The sequence below is a fragment of the Agelaius phoeniceus genome, chromosome 5 (genome assembly GCF_051311805.1).
Source record: "Agelaius phoeniceus isolate bAgePho1 chromosome 5, bAgePho1.hap1, whole genome shotgun sequence".
NCBI classification, from domain to species: Eukaryota; Metazoa; Chordata; class Aves; order Passeriformes; family Icteridae; genus Agelaius; species Agelaius phoeniceus.
The window spans coordinates 11,671,388-11,688,068 of record NC_135269.1 but is presented as its reverse complement, the minus strand read 5'-3'; the positions used below and the strand labels follow the sequence as shown (position 1 = coordinate 11,688,068).

Sequence of the window (16,681 nt, the reverse complement as noted above, 5' to 3'; positions counted from 1 at the left end):
CATTAATTAATTTATAGAGCACTGTGTAACTCTCAGAGGTTTAGGAAGTCCCAGGCTCTGTTACAACCTCCAATACCACTAGATCACAATTTTATATGTTGCCCACTGAAGAATTCCCACGTGCCCAAGCACTGTCTCATCAGCTAGAGTGATGATACAAGATTTATTAGGACATATGTTCCCTGAACACAGAAACTGCATCACTGTCAGCTATAAGCCATTTCTCAATACAGCTTGAATTTATATTTCCCTTTAACAGTTCTACCAATCTTTTGCAATATTCATTTATATCTTTGAACTGCTGCACACTTTCATTAAGGCAAATGCAGTAAAAAACTAGCTGTGCACATTTCCACAGATTGAATAATCTACCCTGTAGAAATGTAGCACAGATCACACAGTTAACACTGAGCACAGGCAACTCCCAGGACTGCCCATCCCCAGCACTTATCTGCAAGCAAAATCCATCTGTTTAAATTCAAGCCAGAAAAAGTAGGACTTGTAGTGCAACTAACAAGCCACTGGTTGTGACCTAGTAAGTTTCTTTCCAAATATCCACATAGAAAAGTGGACAACAGAACAATTGAACAACAGAAGACATCATGAAGGACACCTCTAGAAGTTTTAATGCACAGCAATTTTAAAGCAAGTGAACAAGACAAACCTACAAGTTTGATTTGCTCAGGTATTTGCGACTCATCATAACATCCCTGAAAGACTTCCAAGTTTTACGTGTAATGCTCCAACTTTTTCCTGTGCCTTTGTCCTGTTCTGAGGTGTCAACTGGGAAGCAGAGGAATGCTCACAGAGGTAAGATCCTTCTTCCTGTCATGACTTCTACAATAAGACCCTGAGCCTACCAGGTTTATTGATCTTCTCTTCCCCTGTTGCAGTATCTCATTCAGCACATGCAGTAAAAATGGCACTTCCCTTCATAAGTGCTGAAATTATTAATTCTGAGAATTGAGAGTTTTCAATTATGAAGAAACCTTAAAAAAGAAAAAAGAAGTAAACACAAACTTTCCTTTCCTATCAGTAGTATAGGAAGAGAATCCAATTAGCCACCACAAAACTTAGTAAAGGAAAAGCCTTTGAGAAACTGAGAAGGTATTAATATCCTCTCACAAAGTTAAAAAACCAGTGCCAAACCTCATCATTATTTTATGATCCAGGAAGAGTTTCTCTCTTTAGATATGAAGTGTTCCACTTTTGGCACTACATCATCAGTGCAGAAGAGGACAGCCAAGAACTACAAGTATTTTGGCATCCTTCTTCACTTTTCCTTCCCCCAGTATGTCTGCCAACCTAACTGTTGTTCAGCCCCCATGTCAGCCCACTCTTGCTGAGAAAATCCAAAAAAGGGTAAACTTCCCTTTTGCCAAGTGCATCTTCTTAAAAGTGACCACTTTCTACAGATCTCCTGGTCAGGCCTGTCCTGGGGACCCTCCGAGATCAACGAAGCAGGAGTCTCTTTACCAGCTTTAATCTTTTTTTTCACCAAGCTGCCTGCCCCAGGTCTGCTTTCCCTAGAAACCTTCAGCTGAACTCCAGTTGTTACCACTTGGTATCTCAGGCTTCAGTGTTAGCTACACTGCCCTCAGCAGATGAAGGTATTTATTCCTTCAGGCTGGTAAGGTGAGCTATGCATATGCACAAAAAATCTGGGTTTTGGCTAATTAAAGGATCTTCTAACCTTATAGTGAGAAATTGTAGTGATAATAAAGAACCATATATTACACACCAAGGGCAGTTGGATTATTAAAGTGTATGGGTCCACTGTGGGCATGTTCACAACAAAGAAGCCAATTCACTGTATATTGTACCCATGTAAATATAAATATTTATTTTTAATAATATTTATTATAATAAAGCCTTTCCTTTGAGAAAACACCTGTGTGTTAAAGCAGCACAGTGATTCAGTGCCTGCTTAAATTAAGCAGACAGAATTGATCCTGCAGGACTACTGATCTGAGCCATTATACCCTATCATGAAGAAAAACTGTAGCAGAGCTAATTTGGATCTTGATGATAATTTCTCTTCTGAACATAAACGTGTTCTGGAAACACTCATTTCAAACAGAAAGGATTCTTTCCAAAGAAAACATTTTAAACTTTTAAAACCCATATATCAACTTGCACAGCAAGCAAAAGGAAATTCACAGATCTCTCAATTTTATTCATTCTGGATCAGCAATAATGGATTAAGCTAATCCCCTTCTGTTTAAAACCATAAATACATGCTCCTACTGCCAAGGGAAAAACCCCAAAGCTCCAGCTCAGTCCTGAGCACACCTTTTGCATATTAATGACTCTGCTCTTCCCAAATACAGTAATAATATTTCCTGTTCTAGACAATACTATATTCTTATTTCCACCACAGCAAACTTATGGCAATTCCAGGTATTTTGCAGCCCAGTTGGTGCAATTCTTTGACACTGGAATTGCTAGCTGCAGCAAGGATTTTTATCATCTTAAAATGAAAATAAAAGTAATTCAAAAGTAGCTGTCTCCAATTTTGCGACGCATCCTTCCCTTCAGAGATTTCAGCTTGAGGAGTTTTCCTTCCTAATTTGCATCTATAGCTTGCAATTATGGAAAGCAATTTAACCATAGCCATTTATTTCTTTTCCTTTTTTTTCAACAACACCAGAATTTCAGTGAACAATTCCTGGGGGAGACTGGAACAAATTAACAGGAGAACTCATCTCAAGAACCCTGAATCTCAGCTATAGCATATTTGCCACAAAAGTACAAGGCAGCTGACGAGGAGTGTCAGAAACTGAGCTGGGGGGACTTTTTATTTTTCTGCCTTTTTAAAGAGAATTTTATCTAAAGTTTTCCAAATATGATTGTGGCCTCAGAAAAAAGGAAAGCATGACCATGGGAAGAAACAAAGACTTCAAGGATGCGATAAATAATTTTTTCCACTGGACAACAAACAGGAAGAGCACAAAGGCCTGAGCTTTTCTAAGAAAATCTCAGAATATGAAATTTTTCAGCAGGACATTTGTTACACAGCAGATATATATATGGAACAGGAATAGGTGCAATTAAATGTCTCCAAGGACCAGCACAGCCCATGAAACAGCAGCATTCAAAAGCTGTAGAAACAATTCTATTTGTCATGCTATCTCAGAGAAGTCTTCTTTATGAAATAGAGGAGCAAAAATAATTTGCCAGACACCCTTACAAAATGGCAAATCTGAAGTTTACTTTTATCCTAAAAAGGAACCTGATGTCCTATAGCCATTAAAATAGTCCCCAATAAATGATCAGCTCCTTCAGAAACTCTGTCCTAGTGCAGCCTCTTCACAGAAAACAGGAGGAACTCACACCAAATACTGAGATACAGCTGAATGAACACCATATGGCAAAGACACTGTAGAGGGAAAAAAAAAAATCCAATTTTGCTGATGATTTACCTTTTGTCAGCTTTTAAACCTGATTAAGTCTCACATCTACCACATGGAAAACTTTTGGCCGAATTTTTCACATTTAATCTGTATGATCCAAATTTAATTTGTGTGATGTGAAATGATGTAACTCAACAGAGAAGGAGATCATTTTATAAAATATCAGCATTTTGCAGTGACTCTTTATGGTATCTAAAGGAATCAGGCTCTCACTGAGGTCTAGTCTGCCTTTATAAACCATGAATCTTTTAACAGGATGTAAATGCCAAACAATGGTGGCCACCACTGGCACAGATGTGCTGGGCCCCAGCACCAAAAAATGCTACGACCAAAAATAGTTATAATTTCTTTTATAGGGTCCTAAGTTTGTTCCTAGTGACTGTGAGAAGGCTGCTTCTTTGTTTAAGAGATACAAGTTTTTAACTCAGAGAAGATCAAGACAATTACAGTATCCTTCAAGCAGAAGTTTGCTAACTCATCATGCTCAGCACTTAATGTAATAAAATCAAGAAAAAACATACTCAAAGCAACCATTTTTTTTTTAATTTCTAAGTAATTTTCATTCTTCAAAACAACTTTCACTTTTCAAAATTTATATTGTATATATTTCATTGTAAATTATGGTTTAAAACACAGTGTGTTTTGAAATGTGACCATTTAAAAGCATTTCTTTTGAAGCTGTGTTTTTAAAATTTTAACATTGAATCAAATTATTTCTGAATCAAATTAGAAGCTGCATATAAGGTATATAATATATATATGTATACATACATACATATATGTGGTATTCACATTGTCTGAACAGAGAGAGACATAATTCTCTCTCCCAGGATTTTTCCTGAGGAAGGCAGTGAGAAGCTCAGAGAAGAAGAGAAAACAATTCTTATCTTTACTTGCTGCTCCTGTTGTTTGGCACATGTGGAATGTGTTATGGAGATTGTTTACCAAGAGTGATTTGTTAATTGGATTCTGCTGATGGTAGTTTGGATTGATTGGCCAATTGGGTGAAAGCTGTGTCGTGACTGTCTGGAGACTGTCACAGGTTTTTAGTATCTTTTTAGTATAGCATCTCTTTAATATAGTATAGTATTAGTGTAATATAGTATAGCTTCATAAAGCAATTGTTCAGCCTTCTGAAATCATTGGAGTCAAAGCACCTTATTCCCTACATTGGGGTCACTCTGTATCTATCTATATATATATTAAAAAAATGTATATATTATATATATTCATGTATATGTTCTTCCAGGTGCATATATATACAATATACACTCTGTGTTTACTTTAAAACTGGAAAAGTTTAACGAAATTTCTCATGTAAATAAAATCCTGTATTTGAAGCTTTCACATCTAAATGATGTATGCTTTGTGTCAAAGTTATTGGTGCAAAGCACTAGATATCACCCATGTTCACCATGTCACAGCTCAGATCAAAACATCCCACAGTGAATTTGGCAAAGAGATAAGTAAAACAATTAACTCTTCAGCAAACAGGACAGACCACATAGGGAGTTGTTGTTCTCTAGCAAGCACTGAAAATTGGTTTTGCTCTACTTCACTTCCAAACAACCTTCCACATTTCAAGCAGTAAAGGGCCCATATTCCCTCTCTTTAGAAGAGGTGCTTTTCAGAAGCCCGAAGCTAGAAGATGCTGGGCGTTTCCTTGACGGTGCCAAAACCTTTCAAGCTGCTGTGGCAGACGAGCTGCTCAGCAGCTCGGGCAGCAGGACCCTTTCTCTGCATGGCACCGCACCCCTTCTGAGATGATGGCAACACTGGGGCTGCCAGCTGGAGCTTTCCTCTGGCTCACATCCCAGGCTCCTGCTCTGCCTGGGCACGGATGAGCAGGGAACAAGCACTGGATGAACAGGGAACAAGCGCTGGTTGTCCCGGCCCCAGGCACCCCCTGCAGCCGCGCATCCGCCGGGGCTGCCAGTGGGACAAGGGCACTCTGTGACAGCCCACACGCCACATGCTCCCGGAGCACGGCTGCAGAGAGCAGCCCTCCCCTCCTTTTGTTCTCCCTGACCGCCTGCCAAACCTTGCCTGAGCTGAATTTCATGGCAAAAACTGCCTCTCACTTGCAAGGGACCATAATCAAATCTGTAGACGCAGGTATTGTAATGAGGTTTTTTTCCAGATAGCTTATTCATATTGAAGAATGCCTTATTTCGTTTGCAATTTCACGGACATTTACCACTACGAAAGCAGGAAAAAAGGAATCCAACCTTCTCTGACCCCAGCATCTACATCCCTTTCTCCCCTTTGCACTAAATATCTGCTCGGGTCACACTGACTTTTATGCAGGCATGTATTCTAGGGGTAGAGTTTACTAGGGGTATTTACACGTTTACTAGGGATATTTCTGGCAAAACCTGGATATAAAAAAAACACCAAAGCAGAAGTCTGGAAAATGGACACACGTGGTCAAGAACATCACCAGGAATGATCACTGCAAAAGCGGCACAAGGGTTCATAGGATGTGTCTAAACACTCCAAGAACATTAAATTCAGCCCTTACCTGCATGAGCTGCTGCTTCAGTTTCTGTATCTCTGATATGTTGAGCTCACTGAAGAGGTCAGAGACGGGGTGCAGAGACTCTCCTTTCCTACTCGTGGGAGTTCTGTAGTCACCGTTGAGTTTCACCAGAGGCCCGTGGATGTGTCCGTTCATTTTGTCGTCATTGTTGGGCTCACCCCCATCCTCTGAAAACTTCAACCCATCTACTGATATATTAATATGGTTATTGTACATACTATCATTGAGGTTGATATACTGGGACAGTTCCTTTCTCAGATTGTTCTTTTGCTCTCTTTCATTTTTTAAAGTTTCCAGAGCTTCCTCCAGCTGATGCTCAGCAATCTCCTTCAGCCGGATGGCATCTTCTAGCTGGCTATTAAGCAACACTGTCTCCTCCTCAAATCGTTTAATCTCATGCTTTAAGCCTTCGTATTCAACCTGAATTAGACAAGACAAAGAACATTCATAATACTAAAACTTGAGTTGTGGAAACCTGCCATTTATCAGCCCTGTTGAGATAAGTGTTAGAGAAACTATGGTTTGGAACACCAGACATTGCCTGCTGCTGCAAGGAACTGACTGAGCAAAAAGTGCAAGTGGAGCTCTCTCTGTTAAATACTTCAGTGCTCACTTTTTCAGCATGGGAGACTCAAGAAATAGAAAACCTCTTTCTGAATAACTTATGATAAGCAATGAAATCTCATGGGAAGAAGACTGTTTGTTATCAGATGTCCTGGTAATAGCAGATTTACTATGAATTACCACAAGCAATGTTGGTATATCATGGTATTCAAAGATCTTAGGATTAATATAGCCTGATATATGATTTACAAATATTCTGAAGATGACATCATATCTCAATTCCTACTGGATGTAAAGTCACTCAGGCACAGATACTCTTCAAGTATCTTGGTAGTTTTCAAAAATATGGATGGAAGGTACAAAACCAGTAGAAGAGCCTCAGCTTTCTTCTCTGCACTTTACAAGGCTCTCCATTACCCCAGAGGCATTTAATTTTAAAAATTAAACAGGAATCTATTTGTACAGTCAGTTTAAACTCCAAGATGCCCCGAAATTGCTAGAGATTTTTAAACTACCAGAACAATGCAGCAAACAGCTCATGCAGCCCCCCACAGTCCCTGGACTGCATGTAGGGCTGTCCCTCAGGAGCACACAGGAACCTGTTGCTCCAACCACAGTGCCTGGAATGTGTCCCAGTGACACCCCTTGGCAGCACTGGAGGGGCTCACTGTTCTGTCCTGCCCCACACCAAGGTGTGGTATTTTATCAAGGTATTTATGGGCATTGTGAGCTGAGCTAAACAGCAGCTTCTTCTCGGTCCTTTACAGGCAGCTCCCTTGTTCAGTCCTCTCCATTTCACCTCACAAGAAACAAAGCCTGGAAAAACCCAGCCTAGCTCAAAACCAGTTGATCAACAATAGCTAGACAGTGCAAGAGATCCCCACTGCAGAATGCTTCCCCTTTGCCATCCTTCCTCATCTTCCTTTTCACTGCTGGAAAACCCCACAGCAATGAAAAGGAAGAGCTTTGTTTGTCAAGGTCCATGCCCACACTTGACCAGCATTCCTGGTAAAAATGATGACATTTTGATTTTTTTTAAATTTAATTCTAATCATGTTAGTCATCTGCATCTTAATTTCAAAATGAAAAAAAGTCTCATTATCAGGGGAGAGAATTTAATAGCTTGGTGAAAGAGGGAAAAAATACCAAATTTTCATGTTTCCATAAAAAGCCCGAATTTTTTGCAGTTGATACTTTTATAAGTCGAACGCATTATCTGCAAGCTTAATGCATTGTATAGAATTTTTTAATATTTGACATATATGGATTTTTAATCAAACTAAAATAAGGTTCTGGCAAAAAAAATCTCCACCATTCCTACTGAAGTAGAATATTTATCAACCTGTCAAAAGTCTTCCACTCATAAACCTTTGGAAAGGCAAATTTAAAAACCAAAGCACTAATCTTCAAACCCAGAAACTGGAAACATATCAAACAACAAAGAAAGTCCCAATGTCATAGTGGGCATTCTTAAATAGAAAAGGAAAACCCATGAGAGTTTCAAATCTACATTTGGCAATTTAATATCTTTCCTTACTGGAGAAACAGATCCATCTGGAAAAATTGTGAAATGCAATCAAGTACCTATATTTATAACTTAAGTACATGAAAAAAAGCCAAACCCAACAAAACAACCAACACTTTTTCAATTTTAAATACACATAAAAGCTGAAGATCTATATCTCTATGGTTACCTTCTCATAGACTCTTACTTTAAAAAGCTACAAAATACCCCAACATGTAGGTAATGACATTTTAGCACCAAGATTTATAACATATGGTTTTGTAAATTCAACCATTAAAGTATAAAATGCTCTTAAAAATTTATCTTGTAGATTAAAGTAATTTTAGGAATCACAAGTGCATGAGTCTCTGATGCAAAATGACTGATTTTTAAAGCTCTTCAAAATGTGGCAATGCTTTTTCTCTCCACAGACTGTTGGCATTTGATTTCAGTTAGAATGAAATATTATGACAAATATAAACACCTGCAAATAGATTTCATTTTTGGGGGAAACTAGGACAGTTCATAAAGGGGTGGTTTACTTCCTGAAATTGTGAAAATGTCTCCTATGAGGTTAATGAGAAAAAAATCCAAGCCTCAAAGGAGGAATTTTCTGTCTGGGTAAATAACTCTGGCAACAAAGATGATCTGCTATGAATTCCATTTCAGGACTGTGAAGGACTAGGCATCTTCATAAATAAGGACATTATGCACCCATTTCTATTACCTGTGTATTCCCTGCAGCACAGCTCTGTTGTTTTAAGTGTTTCAATTGCATTTGTGCTGCAGCAGTAAAAAAAGGCAGTAAAAGAGAGCTGAAATAGCACTGCTTATTCCTGCAGGAATAAGGCAGCTTTGTTCCCAGGCTGCCATTAGAAACTGTGACAGGGCTGGCTCTTCCACAGAAGCCCCAAGAGCACCAGGCAATAGGTCAGGACACAACCAGGAGCTGCAGAGCAGAGCTGTGACCCTCTGAGGGCAGGTGAGGAGAGGGTGTTATGAAGTACAATGTTATGATGGCCTAGACAGCATCTAAAAGGCAGGAAGTGTTATACCATCCAGCCTGGATATTTTCATTTTCATCACCACAAGTTAACTCTTCTGACAGGAGACCAAAGCTCTTTTGCTCACTTTAATGGACAACTGGCTGCTGGGCATTGAGTTCCTGAGGGACAGGAAAAGCATGAAGTAAAAATATATCTCTTTTAATAATTCCTCTGTGATTCCATAGTTCTGCAATTAAATATTCCAATTTTTCACAATTTTTCAAAACTGAGATAAGAGCTTGCCCATATTTCAAAAATGGGCGCAAACACCATTTTAGAATAAGTGATTAGCAAAAACCCAACTGGAAAAAAAAACCCCAAACATAAAAAGGAACTTCTATCAAACTGCCCTACGGGATCACTTAATGGAAATTGGAGAAAATAGTGACAATTTACAGTAGAGTGCCTTGAATCTTTCCAGGCTTACTTGATTCTGCTTCAGTGTGGACACCAGTTTCTGTAAAGTGATGTTTTCCTCCTCCAGCTCAGTGTAGTCCTGCAGCAGCCTCGCCTCTCGGAACTTGTACTCTCGAATCTCATCTTTCATCCGTATCCTCTGCAGCTCCACCATCTCGTTATTCTGGCAGGAGACAACACAAGGACATTACAATCCACACACAGCCACTGTAATGCTGAACAGTGCCTTCAGAAAAGGCCAAACAGAAATTAATCCTGAAATAGAAATGATTCAACAGTGCACATCAAAACACCATCACCTATTAATTCGAGGCCAAGCAATCATTTCAGGTGGGTGCTGGCGATGCAGAAATGAGAGCATCTGATAGAGAAGCCTGATTAAAACAGTTTCAAGATTAGAGGCTTATTGAAATGGAAACCCTGGAAAGGCTGTAGCATATCTCATTAGTCTCATTGCTCTCCAATACAGCAGGATTTAAATAAAATTACCACCTGTTTTCCACTGTAGGATGCATTTTACATTCATACAGAAAAGCAGCAAGCACTGACATCTGTTCTCCAAAGACATCTGCTAGGGAGCAAGGTGCACTCACATTTGCATCTGCAGGCACCAGAGAGGCTCTCAGGCAGGCACAGGGTGGAAAGCACTTGTCAAAAGCCTGACAAACACCTGGCTGTGCTGAGCAGGATCACACCCAGCACGCCGGGAACACACAAGGTCACCATTTTATTTTTCCCATTAGCACATACAGAGCCCAGAGAGCCTTATCAGAGAGAACATGAGGGATCAGTTTCACCAAAAATCAATTCCATCAGATTCCAGCTCTGAGTTTGTCATCAAAGGTCAGGTTATTCTGGAAAGACTCTGCTGGCATAACCAGGGTGTAAAAGGCACTACAGGAAGGTGGAGTTAACACACAGCTGGAAGAGAACCGTGACCAATACAGCTGGTTGGGAGGAACAGCCTCCTGCCCTGCTTTGAAGGGAAGCCTGCATTTTTCTGATTAAGAGAAATGGGCATGGTCAATCACATCCCCTTTCCTGCAGGAGGATCCTGAGCATTGCCATAGCAGAGAGACCTTACTGATGGGGCAGAGTCCCCTCACAGCTGGCATGTCAGAGAGAGCACACCTGGGAAGCAGTAATGAATTTCTGTAAAAGATTTCAGTATGGAGAAGGGAACCACTGGCCCGATGGATACCTGAAAAAAAGTCAAAAGTTTAAGCAGAAATTGTAGTCAGGGAGCTCTAAATCAATCAATCTGCACCACTCCCTCTGTGGTACATGAAGGATAAAACCCCACATTCTGAACTAAGGATAAAACTTCACTTAGCATCTTGGTTAAATAAGTACAAACCCCTGGAAAAGAATTTCACAAAGCATGAAAAAAAAAATGTTGATGCAAGACATGACAAGAGTTTTCAAAAACGAAAACTTTTTGTTAGAGAAAACTAAAAACCACCACCCTCCTCCTAGCAGCTGATTAAGAAGTAAAGAAAAACTACCTGATTTCTGAACTGAAAACACCTGAAAAGATTCCCAGCAGAAGAGTCACAGAGCATTCACTAAAAGTAAATATTCCTGCCATCCATCACTGCCTAACAAACCTCTGAACAAATTGTAAGAGCAACACCACAGATGATTTCAAAAGGTGAAGGCATTTCATACCCCCAGGCTGCCTTTATACCTTTTGTTTCTGCCAGCCCAGCTGCATTCCCAGCTGTGGCAGCTGTGGGGGTGTGTGCCACTCTGTGGCAGTGTGGGGACAACACCAAATGCTCAACTCCACTGTGTCAAGGGTAAATTAAGCTGCTCTGCAACTCTCCCAGTGTTTGAGGATGATCAGCCCAGGGAATGAGCTGGCTGGCATCCATCCAACACTGCCAGGAGCCCTGGGAGAGGGAGCATCCTGACAGGATCCCAGAAGAGCTCAGCAGCCATTCCCACCAGCGCTGCCTACACCTCACTGGGGTGAGACCACCACCACCAGCAGCAGCCAGGACAGATCTGCTCATGATCCAAACTCCCATCAGCACTGCTGAGGGAAAGGAGGGCCTCCCCAAAAAGCCAGGCTGGATGGGGCCTTGAGCACCCTGGTCCAGCAGAAAGTGTCCCTGTTCATGGTGGGGGGGGTGGAACTACAAAATCTTTAAGGTCCTTTTTAACACAATCCACTTTCTGATTCTGTGATTCTAAAAAGGAAGAATGAAAGAGGTGGCCAGAAATGGAGGACATGAACAAGGAATTTTTACAGAATCCTGATATCCTGATAGACTACAAGGCAGTGCAGCTTGATAAAGCCTTGAAAATGAATTCTGTAAGACAGGAATACTGCTTTGTCCCTCCTGTCATAGCAAACTGCAACAGAAAACATGATCTATCACCTTGCTGGAGTGCACCACTATTTCTTTAAAAGAGATACCACATTTCTCCACCATTTATAACTGCTGCTTCCTACATAACCTTGGAGATATAAACAGAACCTTCTATTGCTCTCCTCTTCTTACACACAGAGAAACTCCTTCTGCAGTGCAGCCTCTATTTGTCCTTACTCATGGCATTTCATCAAGGAAGAAAGAGCAGGAAAAAGGAAGACTTGCCTGTTGGAGCATCCCATGTGCCATGTTCTGCCCAAACACTGCCTGCTACACTTTCCATGGCCAGGGCCAAGGCCTCTACTGGAAGCAATCCTGCTGCTCTGACACAGGGGCAAAGCAACTCAGCACATTACAGAATAGGGCATCACCTTTTCAAAGCAATATAAAATGTGTGTTTTATCACTGCAAACACCCAGGAGTAATTCTCCATGCTTCAGATCCCTCCTCCTACTTGCAAACATCTGCACTATGCTGGCAAACACACAGCTGCAAAGCACTCCAGTGCCAGGAAAGGCAGTGATTCCACTCCACAGGCCCAAAACCCAGTGTTTCTGAGGTTTATGAGTGAGTAGCCACAGGACATGTGGAGAGCCATTCTGATTTCCTTTATGTAAGACCTCTGTATATTTTCTGGAAGTGAACTAGTCCTGAACCTATTAAAAAAAAAAGCATCATGTTGAGTTTATTCTCTTTTAGTGTTGGTATGAAGGATATATTGGTTTTCATCAAATGCTTTGACTAAATATATTAACTTCTCACAATCCTATTGTTATTTTGAACACTTCAAAATACACATTTATTAAGCAAAATATCTGCAGTTATAGAGGAGAGATCTTGCTGTACTGATACAATGGCAAGAAGAAGCAAATTTTTTTTGGTGGACTTGTATGAAAAGAATATGAGAGGATTTAAAAACACAAGGCAAAATGATTTTGCCAGCAGGGCTGTTATCTACATGAGCCACTAGAGGACAATGTAACCCAAGTTATTAGCAAAGGAATTTGCAATTAAACTTTGCTACTCATCAAGCACTGAACTTGCAGGACAAAGCAATTGAGCCAGATGCTTTTACTAAGGCACTGCCTCAGGACTTTTTACATTCCCAGAGAGAATTCCCCTATGAACTATGTACTGGGTCTGCAGAAGCCAAATTAATCCGAGAGGTGGAGCTGATGACACACGAGTTTTAATAGTTGAAAATTATTTTCAATCCCAGCCACCCAGCTGAACATGGTGCACCAGCTTGAATGGATTGGTGCCAAAGAAGAAGGAAAAGGCCTCTCAGTGAAACTATAGAAAACAAGAGAGTCCTTGTCAGCAATGCATCTCATTATACATGAGCACTAATTGTGGAAGATGTCAGCCCCACAGCACCTCTAATGAACGTACACATCACAGAGCAGACCATGGCAAAGGAAAAACAGGAGGCTCAGTTGAGACAAAGTCTGTTCAGGTCACCTATTTACTGCTACTCAGATATATTTTCAGAATTGCAATATATGAAAAGTGAAAGACACCTCTAGGTTTTGCAGAGGCACGGACAATGTCCACATATACCAGCCATCAATCCTGACAGGTCTCTGAGTATCAGTGGAATATTAAATAACACAAGTTTGTACTTCTTAGCAAATTAAACATAATATATGCTCAGAGAACATTAAATGACAGAAGTTTGTACTTCTTAGTCAATTAAATGGACTATATATTAATATATTGTTCATTTTTGATTCGGTCTAGACTTTCATATGCCACATACAAAGCTTTTCATAGGTTTATTTCATATGCCACATACAGAGCATGTTGGATTAATCACGTGTGGATACACTGCAATACATTGTGTAGTATCAATAAATTGCAAGTGAGAAGGTACTTTAAAATTAAGGAATGGAAGTGGCTAAGGTTGAACAGTATGACAAAATACACAATTTTCATGTCACTCCCAAGTGCTGCCCTAGGAAGCCAATTGTTGTGCTCCTGGAGCCTATCAATTCACCTAAAAAAGCCAAACTGGGCAAGGAAGGGACCCCTAAAGCTAAGTACTCTCATCTCCAAGGTGAGAAGGGAATTGTGAATTCCAATGGCTTCTGGTTTCCTGAACTGTGAAAAAATAGACTGAATTTCTCAGGCAAGTGGCAGCCTTGGGGTTTTTTTGCATTTTTTTAAGCCTTTTTTTTAAAGTGAATGCATTCTCGTTAACTATTTGGGTTCCCCCAATACTGAAGTACATAAAGGACTTTTTATTTTATTATTTTTGTATTTTTTCTACTGCTTTTTACCCCACACAAAAAAATTGTGGAACTAGTGTATGGGCTTTTTCCATCCACTCTGTTCAAACAAATCCAAATGTTCAGAGCCTCCAGGTCCTTACTGCAGTTTTTACTTTTACTGCAGTTTTTACTTTTTTTACAGTCCTTACATACTATTTTTCACACTGAAAAACAGCCTCAAAAATCATCCATTAATTATACACCCTGAACTACCCAGACTAAATCCCTACTTATACGTTGGACCATGCAATCCACAGCAGGATGCTGTACATAACTTTTTAATTTTCATAACTCACAAGAGAGCAAGAGAACAATGATATATGGTGTCAACCCAAACTGTACCCTTCCAATTTAATGGCATTGTTTTCTAGCTGATGCAGGATAAAACCCCACTCCATCTGATGACAGTTTTATTGCACTAGGAAATTGAATATAAGAGAATAAGAATAGCAAATTGAATATAAGAGGAAGTTTATGCTCAGCTTAATATCCATGATCTTATGTGTTTGTTGACAAGTCTCACTGTAAATTTCTCTGCCATGTTTACTTTATTCTGCAGAGGAAAATAAAATATGTATTTTTTATGAAGAACAGCAATAGTGATAGAAAATTTAACTTAACAGGGGTTGAGAGGAGAATGAAAGTGACAACAGAAGAACAAAAACATTTTCTTTTTTTGTCATCAAGCATTTTAAGTCCCCAGAGTCCTCTACAGTAACCTTAATGTTTCCCTCCTGCATATACAGGAACATTCAACTTCAACACAAAGAATGGCATTTTCCATGCTTCCAGGTATATTTAAAAACATAAAAGGATTTTGTGGATGACCTAAAGTGACCTTATCTGACCCTTTTGCAGAATTTGCACCCCAATCCTCCTGATTCATACATGCAGATGTGTCCAGCTAAGAGGGCTGGACCATCTCTTACAAAACTTACTTTGCTATTCCAATACATAGTTATCTCTACATCCCAAAATAAATGATTTCAAATATATTTTCATGACTGTCAGAAGTATGCATCCTCCTTTTTAACCTGAATTTTTCTGGACTCATCCTTCAAAAAGCTTCATTCAGGTGGCTTTGTTAGACTTCATGATATTGTATCTGCTCTAAGCAGCTGTATTGGCATCCTACTTTAAGAATACAAATTCAGCTCCTATTGTCCAAACCCAGAAACCACTGAAATAATTTTGAAATTATATATGATTCTGCCATTCCTTGCCTTTAAATACACCACTCACTATCTAAAAACCAGGGAACGAAAAAAAAAAATTGTGCAGAAGATATTTTTCAAGATGTATCTGTGGCATAAGTACTTACAATCTTTCCCTTCTGTGGATATTCTTACAGAATGACAGCACTATCAAAGGGAAGGATGAAAAAAAGCCAAATATTTGTTGGCTATAGCATACAGATTAGAAGCCAGATTATGATAATATATGTTTCAAGTTCCCTCACCAGCAACAGATCTCAAATAAAGCTTTTACAATACATCTAATAATTTAATCATCTGAAATGCTCAGTGCATTTAATTGGAATAGCTAAATCTAAAGAAGTAGGGTGAATTTGTATCAAGGGCAATTAAATGGCTCATTTATGTACTTATCACAGAGTTTGAAACCCATCATATTTAACATTGTAAATCCTGCCCCATATAAATCCCTACAAAGTAGCTATTTTATTGACTTTCATGTATCATTATATATTAAAGATAGCAATGCTCTGGTGGTTCATGTATTAAATTTTCCTGCCGAGTATCTTGGCCATATAATATTATGATGACTTCTTCATAAGATGGTATGAACCACAAATTATGCATATTATCTGAAAAATAATGGTTTGATTTGACTGCATTTGTAGCAGTTAATGCATTACGATTAGTGCATTAATTACACATAAATTATCTCTCAATGTATTAATTATACTTATTTACAATTAATATCAGCACTCTGTTACAAACACTGTTATAATATTCTTAATTCCTTCAAAGAATGAGAAATTTTACCAAATTAAACTTTATTAAAACAGTGTGAGAGAAAATTCAGACTCCAGTGTTATAGCACTGTTCAGTTAATATGACTCTTCCACATCTCTGTGGAACATATTAACTTCATGCATGAACACATGATCATTGCAAATAGTAAAATATCAATTAGCTGGAACAAATTTTGCCATGAGGAGGACACTGTGGATGCTATGAGAGCATCCAGACAGCTCCTCCTGCAATTCCTACCTGGTGTACTCATCTTAGGATAAACCACATTGCCCGTCAGGGATGGCAAGGGAGAGTGTGTGCTGGAGGAGGGAGGATGCACATGGAGACCAAAGATCTGACAAGATCATGTTCCATCACCATCACATCAAGCACTGCCAAGGCCTCTGCTAAACCACCTCCATAAGTGCAACATTTACAGATCTTTTAATTGCCTCCAGCATTTGCGACTCAACCACTTCCCTAAACAGCATGTTCCAGTGCTTGACAACCCTTTTGGCGACAAAAATTCTCCTAACATCTAATCTAAACTGGTGCAACTTGAGGCCATTTTTTCTTA

At 39.5% G+C, this 16,681-nt stretch overlaps 1 protein-coding gene across 14 annotated transcripts in view; it reads right to left on the bottom strand.

Annotated features, from left to right (window-relative positions):
- BICD1 (BICD cargo adaptor 1) overlaps positions 1-16,681 on the bottom strand; it is a 171,561-nt gene that overhangs the window by 40,358 nt on the left and 114,522 nt on the right. For 8 of the 14 annotated variants that reach the window (XM_077178300.1, XM_077178301.1, XM_077178302.1 and 5 more), the window contains exons 3-4: positions 9,494-9,646; positions 5,935-6,405 (exon numbers count right to left, since the gene is read on the bottom strand). In XM_077178300.1, the coding sequence (XP_077034415.1) occupies positions 5,935-6,405; positions 9,494-9,646 (624 nt within the window). The remainder of the gene's footprint in view (positions 1-5,934; positions 6,406-9,493; positions 9,647-16,681) is intronic. The other 6 variants (XM_054631672.2, XM_054631673.2, XM_077178304.1 and 3 more) reach the window with 1 other exon arrangement.